The 13,950-nt window shown below is 35.5% G+C and overlaps 1 protein-coding gene, 2 non-coding genes and 1 pseudogene across 3 annotated transcripts; 3 read left to right on the forward strand and 1 right to left on the reverse strand.

The window, feature by feature from the left end:
- The first annotated feature begins 469 nt into the window (after positions 1–469).
- On the forward strand, positions 470–3,093 carry LOC150097758 (uncharacterized). Its single transcript, XM_090406983.1, has 2 exons — positions 470–1,886; positions 2,945–3,093. Exons 1-2 carry the CDS (start codon positions 476–478, stop codon positions 3,091–3,093), a joined length of 1,560 nt encoding a protein of 519 aa, XP_090263109.1. The 5' UTR covers positions 470–475.
- Positions 3,094–6,251: 3,158 nt separating this feature from the next.
- Positions 6,252–6,408, forward strand: LOC150097759 (U2 spliceosomal RNA; annotated as a pseudogene).
- A 2,046-nt stretch (positions 6,409–8,454) lies between these two features.
- Positions 8,455–8,527, forward strand: TRNAF-GAA (transfer RNA phenylalanine (anticodon GAA)). The gene has a single exon. It is a non-coding gene; the product is annotated as a tRNA-Phe (tRNA).
- Positions 8,528–10,271: 1,744 nt separating this feature from the next.
- Positions 10,272–10,436, reverse strand: LOC150097761 (U1 spliceosomal RNA). Its single transcript, XR_016549714.1, has one exon. It is a non-coding gene; the product is annotated as a U1 spliceosomal RNA (small nuclear RNA).
- Between the last annotated feature and the right edge of the window lie 3,514 nt (positions 10,437–13,950).

Here is a 13,950-nt window from a genome sequence, read left to right on the forward strand (position 1 = left end):
CTGACTTGACGAGAAAAAAAGCTGACATCGCTATTGACTGACTGGATTTTATTTTCCCGAGTTCAGTTCGATTTATGTTTTATAATATACAAAGTTTAATATAAAATTTATATTCCTTGAAGAAAGTCAAATTAAAAGCAGTTTTATTTTATTTAAAGTACATATTCATATTATACTTTTTCAGGACTTGGCTGACTATTATGCTAGAGGGAGGGCGTCAAAATCTTTAAGGGGTGAAGTGGGGCATGATCCAAAAAAAGTTGGGAAACACTGGAATACTGTATTGTTTGGTTTAATATATACCGAACATTTCTTAAGATATAATGTTTCTTTAATTAATATGTACTTTGCTTTACTTATTTTGTTTCTCAATACAGTAATATGAGCAGTATTAATTTACAGTATGTTCTCTATTCTGTTCATAAAATTAACTTTATTTCTTCATTTCACAGGGATAGGATTTGGCTTATGCACCATGCTATCAAAAGTATCCATTAACCAGTATTTTGTTAAGTACAGAGCTACTGCGTCAGGAATTGCTTCCTCTGGTTCTTGCTTTGGTGCATTTCTTATGTCAGTTCTGTTGGAATATTTACTCGCCAGCTTTGGACTTCGTGGAACTTTTTTGATATTAGGAGGAATACTGCTAAACGTGATTCCAGCTGGACTCTTACTACGGACTCCCTCGTGGATGAAGAAGTCGAACAAAAAAGAGAAGGCTTCGAGTAATCCCACAAGGCAAGAAACACAAGTAACTACAGTGTGCGGGCACGTTGGTTTCAACATAAGCCGTGAATCATCAATGAGTCTACAAACAAATCCCTTTCGCTCTGAATACAATCATCCAAATTGTGGAATAAAAAACAATGAAATTGAACATAAACATTACAATCAGACTCCAATTACAGGCAGCCAAGAAACTCAGTTAACTGGATGGACAAATATCGATAATTATGCCTTCAATCCCGATGAGAATTGTGAGCCGATTCCTTCTCTTGGCGCTTGTGGTGTATCGTTGACCAATACGTGCTCATCGCTTAGGATCCAAAATTATGAATCACAAAACCATCCAGTGGAGGACTGTGGTAACGATTGTGATTTTCAAAGTAATGGAGATTACTTTGAAAATCACACTAAAGCCATTCGCAATATCTGCGGAGATATTTCGGTTGGCAAGAAACCTCTTTTTACGAACTATAGCGATGCACTGGAGGCAGAAGAATATGATTTAAATTGCCAAGGAGATTCCCTACGTAGATCTATTATAGAACCAGATGATGTAGAGAGTTCTAGTGGGAATCTTTACACACGTCGATTGAGCATCTATCATATAACCCAACCTATACAGCGACGCGCTTCCCAAGTAGCTAAAAGTACCAAACGTCGATGTGCAGATTTTGGATTAATTCGTTATCTTCACAACATGTTGAAACTGGTCACGGATCCAATGTTCCTGCTCATCAGTTGCAACCATGCATTGTGGTCATTCACCCTTTCTTGCTTTATTACTGTAGTCATTGACTTTGCATCAGATAAAGGTATACCGGAGACTAAGTCCAAGTATATCATCTCAGCTTTCAGTTGTGGGGATCTTGTCGGTCGCTTAGGTCTTGGTTGGATCACAGATAAAGGTATCATTACCCCAAAAAATTTTATGATTATCAGCTTTCTCGTTCTGGGCATAGCGGTTCTTCTTTTCCCTATAGCAAACAATTTTGAAGAGTTTGTTGGGTTGGCCGTGCTGTATGGTGTGGGAGAAGGAAGCATACTTATCATGATCGGACCACTAACTGGCCATTATCTCAGACCTGATCAACAATCGCATGCAATGGGATGCAAAAGCTTCTTCTCTGGAATTTTATCTTTTGGAATGTCCCCTATGATTGGTGAGTATTATTACCACATGTACAAAGAATTTCATTTAACTCAAAAGTTATATCTCGAACTCCAACTTTGCAATAAAGTTGGATTATATTGGAATAATTAATAACAGTAATAGCAGTTCTTTACAGTACAGTTCTTAAGGGCTATAATCTGCCAAGTATCATTGGTTTCAGAACTATAATTTTAGGATAAGGTGGTTGGATCACAAAACCAACCACAATGGAGGACTGCGGTAACGGCTGTGGTTTCCAAAGCAGTAGAGATACTAAAGTCATTCGCAAAAAATATATGTTTATATGTTTAGGCATAAATGTTATGCCTAAATCATAACCTATAAGAAATTAACTCAATTACTGATTACTATAGTTCTGGAGACCAACTTCCTACTCCCTTTAATAAATGAATATGCATTATTAGAATTTTATTTATTTATTAAAAAATCTTATATTCCACATACTATACACATGCACCATTTTATGGATGTAACGATATAGGTATCACATTATTTTCTGTGCGATAATAAAAGGAAAGCTATTCTAATACCGCTTGAAAATAAACAGGTAAAAAAAAGTGGAAATCATTGACAAATAAAATAAAAATTGATCGAATAATAATAAACTAATAACAAATAATTATAGTCAAGTGTTTTTTTCCCTGTCTCTTAATCACAAGGCACTGATATATAGTAATTTCTTTTTGGTGCCTCTGATAATAGAGATTAATGATAATGGTAATCCTCGACTTACGTAAGAATTACGTTCGCAGGCTTTACGTTAACTCAAATTTTACGTAAGTCGGATTTAATCCCTTTGCTAGTTAATCACGCCTTGTTAATTGGATAGTATATAATTATTAATGCAAAGTAACATGATACACAGTTTCTTCTGTTTATAAATTGCTCAATCACAGGCTAACGTCTCATCTTGATAATATACAATGATAATTTTAATAATTATTATATGTAAATAATTTAATAATTAAATTCCAAGTAATAATTATTAAATTTAGATTAAGGTGGATTAAAATAATTCGTCTTATTATTTTATTATTTTTTTTCCAGGATTCTTTCGTGATCAGGTGGGTAGTTATAATGGTGTCTTCTACATTTTGGGCAGCTTAGGAGTACTTTCAAGCCTTTCCTGGTTTTTGGAGCCCATATTGATTAAACATCGAACTCCTCAGGAAACTATTAACATCGAAGATGACTAGGATGCCACTAAGCAGAACATACCCGGTTATATCCGATTAACGTGCTAGAAAAGTTATGTCCATTTCAGTTAGTTGAAGACGCACTTATTTAAAAAGGGTGTTTCCAGCTATCATCCAAGTTACGATTCTTTCTGAATCTTGTAGATCAATGTTTAGAAACTGATTTAACAAAAATACAGTTCCGAATTGGTCAATGTCTTTCAAAAAGCTGTTTGCAAATAAATTAATAAATTAGTAATTAAAATACAGCTAAAAATTTAAATTTAGCATGTGTTTGACTGACCACATTTTAAACATTCCAGGAGGGATGTTATCTTCGCTTGAAGGGCCTGTTGCAAGTGCAAACGTGTGATTCATTCCTGGAACTGATGTTCTAACATCTGTGACGTAACAAAACATCCAGAACAAGCAAAAAAAAAAAAAAAAAAAAAGACAAAAAATCGTTTGTAGAAATATTCCCTCCCCTCCATAAATGGTTTACTAGAGATAAAATAGTTTGCATAATCCCTCAAATAAACCAGCTCACCGGCGTAATGGCCATATTATTTTGTTATTCAGATGTTATTTTAGAATATATTAACACCTTAAGAACAAATTGATTCCATGAAAACAAAACGACACAGAATATTTTACATACTTCTAAATAGTTGTTGATTACTTTAGTGTATATAACTTTTGTGAATTTTTTTAGTATTCTATAATTAATGTTTTAAAAATAATACTATGATTTTTCAGTAATTCAAAATTGTATAAAATGGTTAAATAAATATAGTCTAAGCAAATAATACAAGGAGGTAGTCACTTAACCGAACTTCAACTTAGCTGCTTGATACACTATGTATGTAATAATGTATCTGTTATTGACGATTTTGAAAGCAATACCAGGGTTCAGTTTTATTTTTATCCAAATATCCCATTTTGACATTTTGCTTCAGAGAGTTTAATAATCCTAAAATAAAATAAAAAATAAATAAAAATAAAAAAACTATAATCTAATTCAATAAGCTATTTTCTAAACTAAGCCTACTTATATTAGTAGGCTTAATTTAGAATTGTATTAATTTAGTTTACAGTTTATTAAAATATTAGTACTAAACTAGTATTAGTACTAGTTTAAACCAAAAGTTGATAATAATGATGAAATGCTTTCTAACTTCTGTGTTTGTTGTTTATTTTGATTTTTTTTTCAATGTTATATTTAAATATCAACAAAATTCATGCTCGATATTAATTTTTTACGTTTTCGTTTTTACTTTATTATATTACATCTAGTCATTTCTCATATGAGTTTGTTTCGTTTATTCCCTATAAACACCCAGGCAACTCGTTGTAAAGGTGGAGTAAGTTACACGCACTTCTCTGTCTGCAAAAATAAATCAGATTATCATGAGGCAGGCCGATGAGCCGCGTCAGATATTAAACTGATAAGAACAGATGCAAAATAAATCCAAGAAAATTCTAAAATATTTCCTGACTAAACTGAATAACAGTTTAATAAATTTGATATGAATATCAGTAATACATAGATAATGAAAATAGGTAGAAACATTGACATCAACTGCATTGTGAATGGAGAATCTATAGAACAAGTAAAACATTTCAGCTACTTTGGAACGATTTTTAGTGAAGATGGTAAATTAAATATGGAAATAAAAAACAGAATTAGTAAGGGAAGCCAGCTGAATAAAATTATTTGGAATAAGAGAGAAATTAACTGGAACACTAAGTTAGCTATATACGAGACTGTTTTCAAACCAATTTTAACTTATGAATCGGAGAGCTAGGTTAGAAGTAAAACACTTGACCAAAGACTAGAGACCGCAGATAAGAGTCCTGCGGATTAAGGGGTGAACAGATGGCATCAATGGCAATATCATATTAAAAACTAGGATATTAGGAAAATACTTGACATTGTCAGCATCCAGGAATGCGCTAGCAGAGCTAATCTCAGGTGGTATGGTCACTTAAACAGAATGGGAGAGGAAAGATTAGCAAAACAAGTGTTCTCTGCCAGGTTGGCAGCAAAACGATCCAGAGGAAGACCAAGATATAGGTGGATTGATACAGTAAAAAGTGCCTTAGACGATAGAAATATAAGATCTGATAATGTTGGAGTCTTGACAAGCAACAGACTTATTTGGAGGAAAATTGTAGATAGGAAGTTAGTAATGATGTAAGAAAGAAGGAAGTTAGTGACTCCTTGTGGGTACATATCAGAAATTTGATGATGTTGAAAAACAGATACTACACTTTTCTCTTCTCTGGCTTTTGGCTGAATGTAGTGTCTGTTCTAATCAGTGGCGTCGCGTGCCCATTTCGATTTGGTGTGCTGTCATCGCTTATGCAACCCCGCTACAAAATTCACATCAGTTTGACTGTATGATTGCATTTTTCTCGATGTATGAAAGTTTTAAGGTGTGTAGCACATCACTGCTCATCTTAATTGGTCTAATGCAATTAATTGTACGAAAACTGAATACTTTCATTTATCAATTAATTGTAAACAAGTCTACGCAAAGTGGGGAACAATGTGTTTGTTTTAAGCTATTGTATATATTAGAAAATAATAACGAAGGAGAATGCTATATTTGGTTGGTATATTTGAGTTACTTAAAAGTGTAAGTTTTTGAACAGGAGGGCAAGGCTTACCTCTTTCGACTGTTTCCCATTACAAATATGGGCAAAAAAAAACTATAAATTTATTGCAAATTATATATTAAAAATTTGCCTCCCACGTCAATTCATATTTCATGCACGCAAAACAGAGGAAACTTAGAAAGCAAAAAAGCAACTTATGACAATGTTCAATTGGATTAGTTGACACAATAACCAACCACAGCTTCTACGTGCTATTGTCTCAGAGCTCACCCTGCCTCGCCTTCTGAGCGGTTTAAAACTACTAGAACGCTAAGAATTTGACCCGCTGCGCCATCTGTACATCTTTTCAAAGGGCTCAAAGATGTATTTTGAACGCACACCCCGGGCTATTAACGCGAATATGATACAATGTTTACCCGTAGAAAAATGTCCTCTTCATGAAGCATTAGTATATTGTGTTTATTGTGTTTACTTTAGGAAGGATCACGCGAAGCCTAGAAACAATTAGGGGAATCTTTAACGGGAATAAACGCAAAAATACAATATCGGCGATATTGCTATTAACTGCATGAGCACCCGCACGCCCAAGGTTCTTATCGGCTTAATATCTGATACGGACCACAAGATATTAAACTGATTTTTTGGAAGGTGGTGAAGTGCTTGTAGCTTGCTTCACCTTCGTCATGAGTTGCCTTGCATTGTACAACCTCAGTCCCCTCGGGGTATCGCTTCTTGGCCTTAATATATATATGTGCATGTGAGCCGAGTCAAGATGTATGTCGATAACTCTAACTTTTGAAGACTGAGGAGTATTCAGCCAGCAGTCACCCTCAGCCAATCAGAAAAAGCTGGTAATCAATGATTTTAATTAATAGGACAGTATAGCAGACAACCGCCACTATTTCTTGTTCCTTAATCCAACACTATATATATAAATACATATATATAAATACATATAATTATCTGAAACAGCGTGACTTCTGTGGTCGATTGTTGTTTAATATCGTGTGATTGAGATTTTAATCTCACTGGCACATAGAATGTGCTGATGTTGAAGAAAGAATGATGCAAAATATTTGACATAATATATGTCTGGAAGCGAGAAGTGTAGTCCAAGGCAAAGGGCTTGGACTCACGCCCTGTTGAAGTATGTTCAAGATAGACTTCTTTACAATTTAGTGATATCCCACTTGGCAATTCTCATAGAAGGGATGTAAGTTCTGTTCGCTACAAACTTGGTATTAATTAGATCTACCTACTCACTGATGAGACCTCAATGAAGGTTGAAACCGGTCTGGGTAGTGACCTTCTCTCATAATGTAGAACAGTAATACAGCTCCTAGGAGCTAAGTTCACATTATGGGTAAATATCAAGAATAGTGATTGGAGCTTGCTCCACCTTTGCTATGAATTGCCTCAGCTTGCACTACCTTCAAGGGTCAGTTGCTGCAGTATCCAGGTATTTGCTTACGCTTGGAATCGCCGAACTTTATATAATTTCTATATTCGGCATGAAACTCTTTTGAGTTTCTTATTCGGCTAAGAAACGATATGGGATGTAATATCCCTTAACTTAAACTAGTGATATCCTGATACATAATGGCATCAACCTGCAAAATTTGAAAGCGTGGATAAAGTATAAGTAAGCGGAATAAATTCGTACATTAGTATGCTTTTAAATCATCAACAATATTCTCAAAAAAATTGATATAATGAGTTTAATTGAAAAAAAAAAATTGCTCCCATGCTCCTGTAAACTGCCCTACTATGGACAGACAGGTAGATCCATTAGCAAACGCATTTCGGAACATCAAGACCATATCCGTCTTATCAAACCGAAGAAATTTGGCCTCGCACAACACGAAACTGAAAACCCAAACCACAGGATCCATTGGAAGAAGACCAAACTTCGACGTAGATCTTCATATAAACATGGAGGCCTATATAAAGAAAGTGCTTGAAGCCCTACGTCACAGACCTAATTTGAACCTTAACGACGTTCTTACTATCCCTAAAGTCTGGGAAATTGTCATCCTAAATTGCTTAAAATAATTTTTATATAATTTTTATATGTTACCAAATTTTAATGTAATCTTTTTTCCCCCCTCCAGATATATTTTAATTTAATTCTATAACATAACAGTCTACTGCACGCATATTGGGATTCCATTGTAAGCATGCGCCCTAACTATATGTAATTCCTAGTATTGTTTGAATTAACTGTACTGACGATGTCCTAAGATACTTAGGACGAAATATTTAATTATAAAAAAATCTTACTACTGTGGTTACGTGTGTATGTTTTAGTCAAGATTGCTCCACAGGTTTCCTTATATAACAAAGATGATTTTTACAACAAAGAAAATTTAAATAAAGATTATTATGTATTCACTTATTTCTCAATCATAACAGGAATCAAGATGATAATCAATGATCGGAATTCTTTTACCCTGACACAGTGAGCTTATCGAGAGGCAAAGGAGGTGGTTTTATCACCCTGTTGATAACTTATTGTTATCATATAGAGGTTGAACTGGTGTTAACAGACACTTTTAAGCAAACACAGCATAATAGCAAGTGTTTAGTTATTTGTGTCTTCGATTTACATAATAGAACACTTTTATCGTATACATTCTGAGTAGATAAGATGCCCAGAAGAATCTGGTGTTGTTTAAATTGGAAATATATTCACAAGCTTTTAATGTACATATTTTTAGCCACTAATCGGTTTGATAGCATTAGATAAACACATTTCTACAAGTAGCCGAAATAGCTCAGTTGGGAGAGCGTTAGACTGAAGATCTAAAGGTCCCTGGTTCGATCCCGGGTTTCGGCAGTTTTTTTTTTTTTTTTTAAATTTCTAACTTTAGAAAAAATAATTATTTAAAAGTTTTGATGTACCTTTTAAACTTTAGACTGCTATCCGAAGTTTAAAAGGCTCATTGCAAAACTGTCAAAGACTACACAGGGCACTGCTGCTGTGATGAGGATATCAACTGTAGAGAAAGAGATGACTGTTAACCCTGCATAAAATTTAAATTAGACTATGCATAGACTATTTGTGCAGAACTTGGAATAATTGCTTTCCATTGCGATGGTGGAAGCCTGGAGAGGATCCGGAAAGTTCTGACTAAAGCATTATCGGCAGTCTAGAATTGTTGGTTAATTGAAAGAGGAAATGTAAAATTGCAAAACCAACAGCTGGGTAGAAAACAGGTGATATGATAAACACGCTTAAGTTGTCAAGGAAAATTTTCAAGATTAATACGGAAGGCATTAATGCAGAATGGGAGTCGACAGGTGAAAATGGGGTATCCTTCCTGAAGGTTGTGTAAAGGTGTGAGGAAGGAAGTTAGGGGTAAATTTTTACGTGGAGAGCAGTAGGTGAATGGAATGCATTGCCCGAATGTGCTGTGAATGCTAGAATCTATGGATGAGTTTTAAGATTCAATGTACAGTTAAGTTGCCGATTGAGTGAGACCTCTCACGATGAGTCTGCCTTTATTGAGGTTTGTTAATAATAATTATTATTAACAAACCTCAATTATAATTTTATTATAATAAATATTGAATAAAAACAGGGTCGTATGAGGCCCTAGCTAGGAACCCAAAAAAATTAGGGCCAATTTAAGGTCTCAAACAATGAGGGTGCACCAGAGAACTATAGCGACTAGGGGCCCCCCTCTAGCCATGGGAAAAGTATTAGTACTTTTATAGAATCAGAAATTGAATAGAAACTGTTACTGTTGTCGATTCAATATATTTACAGCTTAATGAATCATGTGTACAAATTTCCGCCCCCAGATGGCGCCACGTAGAGATGAGATTAGTAATTATTTAAATATTTATTTGAAACAGTTTAATTAATAACTAAATCAAATAACTGTTAATTGTGTTTACTATGTATTCAGAGTATTTAATGCTGCATCACAAAAAAAAAAAAAAATGATGTAACGTTACGTGAAAGTGATTTTGGATCGGTATCTAACCTTGCTTTGTTTTTTATTGGTCAGAATCTCGTAACTTATGCGAGCATCTCTTACTCGAGAGTATACTGACTATTGTAACAACCACATGAGCTTTAAACGGTGGAGTAAACAGACCTTTCTAATACTAGAATACTATTCGAAAATTTAGCAGCTATTTTTACTCTTTCACTTCCTTGTATGCAATGTATTTTCATTTTTATTATGCAATAATGGACGTCACCCTGATTTCTCTAAAATATATTCATAATTAATATATTATAATAGTAAATCACCTACTGAGGTGAGGGGTACGCGACACACTGAATTCTCTTTTTAATGAAACTCTTAGTTTGTTATGGAACATTTTACATATGTTATTAGCGACTAATATCGCGGTAACATGTATGTACACTTAATTTATTGGTCAGAATGTAACTTATGCGAGCATCTCTTACTCGAGAGTATACTGACTATTGTAACAACCACATGAGCTTTAAACGGTGGCGTAAACAGACCTTTCTAATACATGTACACTTAAAATTAAATTAAATGTTCTCACCTCCGCATGTATAGGTTATACTACATATATATACTATTTTTTGATTTTAAAGTAAGGGGATAGCGCGAACGCAGTCCCCAACTACCAAAAATTCCACGCTCCATCTATCCCAGTTTGGGAAAGTGGCAGGGGTCAGCCAACCCGTGTGTGCTATGGGTCAGCCTCTCCCTGGGGGAGCCTCCTTACTGATCAAGGCCTCCCCAGCGCCAGGTAAGTATGCTCTTGCTGCCTTCGGCAGAGCAGCAGTTTGAAACATATATAAATAAAAAACGAGTGTGTGAATTAAATTGCAAATATTTTCCTTAATATTCAAAGCTATATATGAAATCTTAAATAAGTTTATTTATAATTATATATGCACTAAGATTATTAATATGTAATATTTTATTATTTTTTATTATTTCACTAAAATACAAATTATGTTTGTTTAGCTTTCTGGCATCTAAGTACATTGTGACTTGGATGAAACTACTCGGTTAGCAGTGCTTTCTGTGGCACTAGTTTATCGTCCTAAAAACCAGGGTTTTATCAAATAATTTATAAAAATGTATTGATTTCTTTGGCTCACTTAGGAAAATATGGATGTAATCTACTTCTAAAAATAAATAAAAATAATAAAATTATTCTTTTAATCGAATGTGATTTCCGTTAAAAGTACCTTGACTGGACAAAGCTGATCTTGAACTTGGGCTGGGAAGCATAAAACAGTAGTAACATACTTTGTTTTTGAACTCTAAATATAAAAGTCAGTTTTAACAGTCTCGATATGAAAATTAGTAAATTTTCCGTGTTCATCCAATGAAAATCTTAATCATTAATTTGAAACGGATTATGCTTAGCAAGAAACAGTCTCACGGTGTCAGAAGGATAAGATGGCCATTTTACAGAATCATCATCCAGAAAAACTTATTAAGGCTTAAATTTGCCAATTTCGTGGTTGTAATTTTCTTCGCATTCTTTTTTATTATTATTTTATTATTATTTTTTTAATATCTGAAGATTTTCTTTTTCCTTTTCAGCTTGTTTAATTTTCTGGATCAGCTTTCATATTTTCTATAACAATATTATAGAAAATATGAAAGCTTGTGTTATTCAAATAATCTAATAAATAATAAATAAAATATAATTATAATCAACGTGCACAAAATTTGATGTCAGTTTCCTAAATATCATTCACTCTAAAATTATCAAACAAATTGACATCTAGCAATTCCTTATCTCTGTTCAAGTGTGGAATAACAAAATTAAATTCGAAGCACCCACTAGTTTCTGAAAAATCCGATTTTAAATATCGGATTCTTTCGTCGATAATTGTAACATGGAAGTCTATGGAAGAGTCGCGGACGTGCAGCTGCGTGAAGCAACCAGCAGTGATATCACCGGAAGTGACGCTTTTCTAGAGAACGAACATCTTGCCATAAATTTACAGCAATGAACATACTAATGCAGAAAAGAAATCCATTATAAAATACAACAAATATCACATACAACAGCACAAATTTCATAACATATAATGAAAAAAAAAATGCAAATAACGTAAAACTAAGAAGAGTATTACTTTCTTGTTGCTTGCATGCTAGCTTTTCATCTAGTAGCGTCACGAACCCTAAAAAAATTAAGCGGCAACTTAATAAAGAACACATAATAATAATATGTGAGTTCAACAAATCTTTAGCATCGGCCTGTGGAGTAAGATAGACTGAGATTCAGCAGATAGTAGGTGAGGAAATAAAGAGTGCATAGTGGTAGAGTAGGTAAAAGAGGCCTCAGCTGACCTGTTTTAGCTGTTGACCCCCCCCCCCCCAGGGGTGCTTCTAAAACGGTCGTTGATTTTTCACTTTGAAAAAGGAAAAATCCTGAAAAGGAAACTGAAGAGAGACTGTGGAAAAGGATCTATGGGGGATGTTTTAGAAAAAGAGAGGGAAGAATTATGTGGAGGAACCAAGAGAGATGGAGGAAGAGCCTGGCCCGAGTGATGCAGTTTACAGGGAGCTGCACCGTCTCGATGTAGGCCTTCGCAGCTCGGGTTCTGTCAGGCAGACCCCCACCTCTGTGAACTGTATAGAGAGAATAGTGTTTAGTCAAAAATTATTCGGTGTTGAGCTTCACAATCTCCGAGATCAAATGCTCTTCCTGACCTTTTCTTATTCGGACAAGTGTCATACAGCGCCATTTTTTCTTCCTTTTTTAGGTCTAAGAAACCATTTAGCTGTTCACGAGTGAGCCTGGTAATGTCTTTAATGAGGGGGGTCTCCCCATTCGAACATTAAGACATGTCTTACTTGAGATGAAAAGCCAAGGTTCCCCTAGATTTCGTATTGCTGTTTGGAGTTTTTGTGAAGTTTCAGGATCTCCGATAAAGGCATTGCCGCTCCGACTGTTCCACCGAGAGTGTCTTCGTCGTCGTGTGATTCGTCCGTAGCTCCTCTTTTGTTGTGGTTGTTTTCCTTCTTTCCCTCTGTCTCCGACTCTTCTGATGGAATTATATTGCTGGTTCGGGTTACACATACTACATATTGAGCGATGATTAAAATTCGGACATAATAAATAATTTGTGAGTTCAACAAATCTTCATCATCGGCCTGTAGAGTAAGATAGGCTGAGAGTCAGCAGATAGTAGGAGAGGAAATAAAGATAGAGTGCATAGTGGTAGAGTAGGTTAAAGAGGCCTCTGTTGACCTGTTTTAGCTGTTTGCCCCCCAGGGGCGTTTCTAAAACGGTCGTTGATTTTTCACTTTACAAAAAAGGAAAAATCCTAAAAAGGAAACATGTAACAAAACAAAAACAAAAAAAGTACACAGAAAAGCAAAAATTGAAAGTTAAACTTAGAGGTGGAGGAAGGATCTGGCCCGAGTGATACAGCTCACAAGGAACTGCACCGCCTCGCTGTAAGCCTTCACCGCTCGGGTTCTCAGGTCCTCCCCCACCTGTGATAGCTGAAACCGGTGAAGCTGTGTACAGAAACCCCACAAGGTGGTTACTGTGTCTTTCTTTTGTTGTGGGCAGTTATTATTCTTTTGGCCACCTCACTTCCCTTAGCCATGTCTAGTTTGCAGAGAGCTATGAAGAACGCCGAAGCTGCCTCCTCGTCTAAATCCTGGGCTACCTCTACTTGCTCAGGGGTGATTTTGCTGATGTCATCAACGAAAATGTCACCCCATTTTGCACTGACGATGTCAGATCCATGTTCTCCTGTGAGGAGGAGTTCAGGTTCTCCTATTTTTTTTTATCGCTTCTTTGAATTTTTCCGCAATCCCTGGGATACCTCTGATGAGATGGCTGAGAGTCTCCCCTGCTTTCGCGTGAGGGACTTCTGGGTGGGCGGTCTCAGATACTTTTGCTGTTTTGGGCGTTACCAACTCTTCTTCCTGTGGGCTTAATGGCCGTTTGGAGGTGTTGGTGTTCACCTCCATCTTTCCTTCTTCCCTATCTATATCATCTGTATTAGTATCTATATTGGTATTGATATTGGTATTGATGGTCTCAATAGCGACTGTTTCTTCTTGTTGGATTTTACTGCTTGTGGAAGTTTTTTTCCCCTTTCGGTTTTTCTTAGACGTGGAGGTATGGATTTCTGTTATATCAGGAGCAGCCTCGAAAGGAGGAGAGGCTTCCTGTGGTGCGTCATTTCCATTGCTTGGTGGAGTTGCTAGCGTGATTGCACCACCCATCCTCTCAGCAAGGGTTCTGGATGGGCATGTGTCCACTTTGTGGTCAATGACCCCACATTTC

Source organism: Typopeltis vanoorti, chromosome 17 (genome assembly GCF_054136105.1).
Source record: "Typopeltis vanoorti isolate ZY-2024b chromosome 17, IOZ_Tvanoo_1.0, whole genome shotgun sequence".
Lineage (NCBI taxonomy): Eukaryota > Metazoa > Arthropoda > Arachnida > Uropygi > Thelyphonidae > Typopeltis > Typopeltis vanoorti.

What these genes read in the sequence shown, in the direction of transcription:
- LOC150097758 (XM_090406983.1), top strand. Translation starts at nt 476, where the DNA reads ATGCTATCAAAAGTATCCATTAACCAGTATTTTGTTAAGTACAGAGCT. An exon ending in TGGAATGTCCCCTATGATTG is followed by an intron (nt 1,887 to 2,944) that starts GTGAGTATTATT and finishes TTTTTTTTCCAG; the next exon opens with GATTCTTTCGTGATCAGGTG.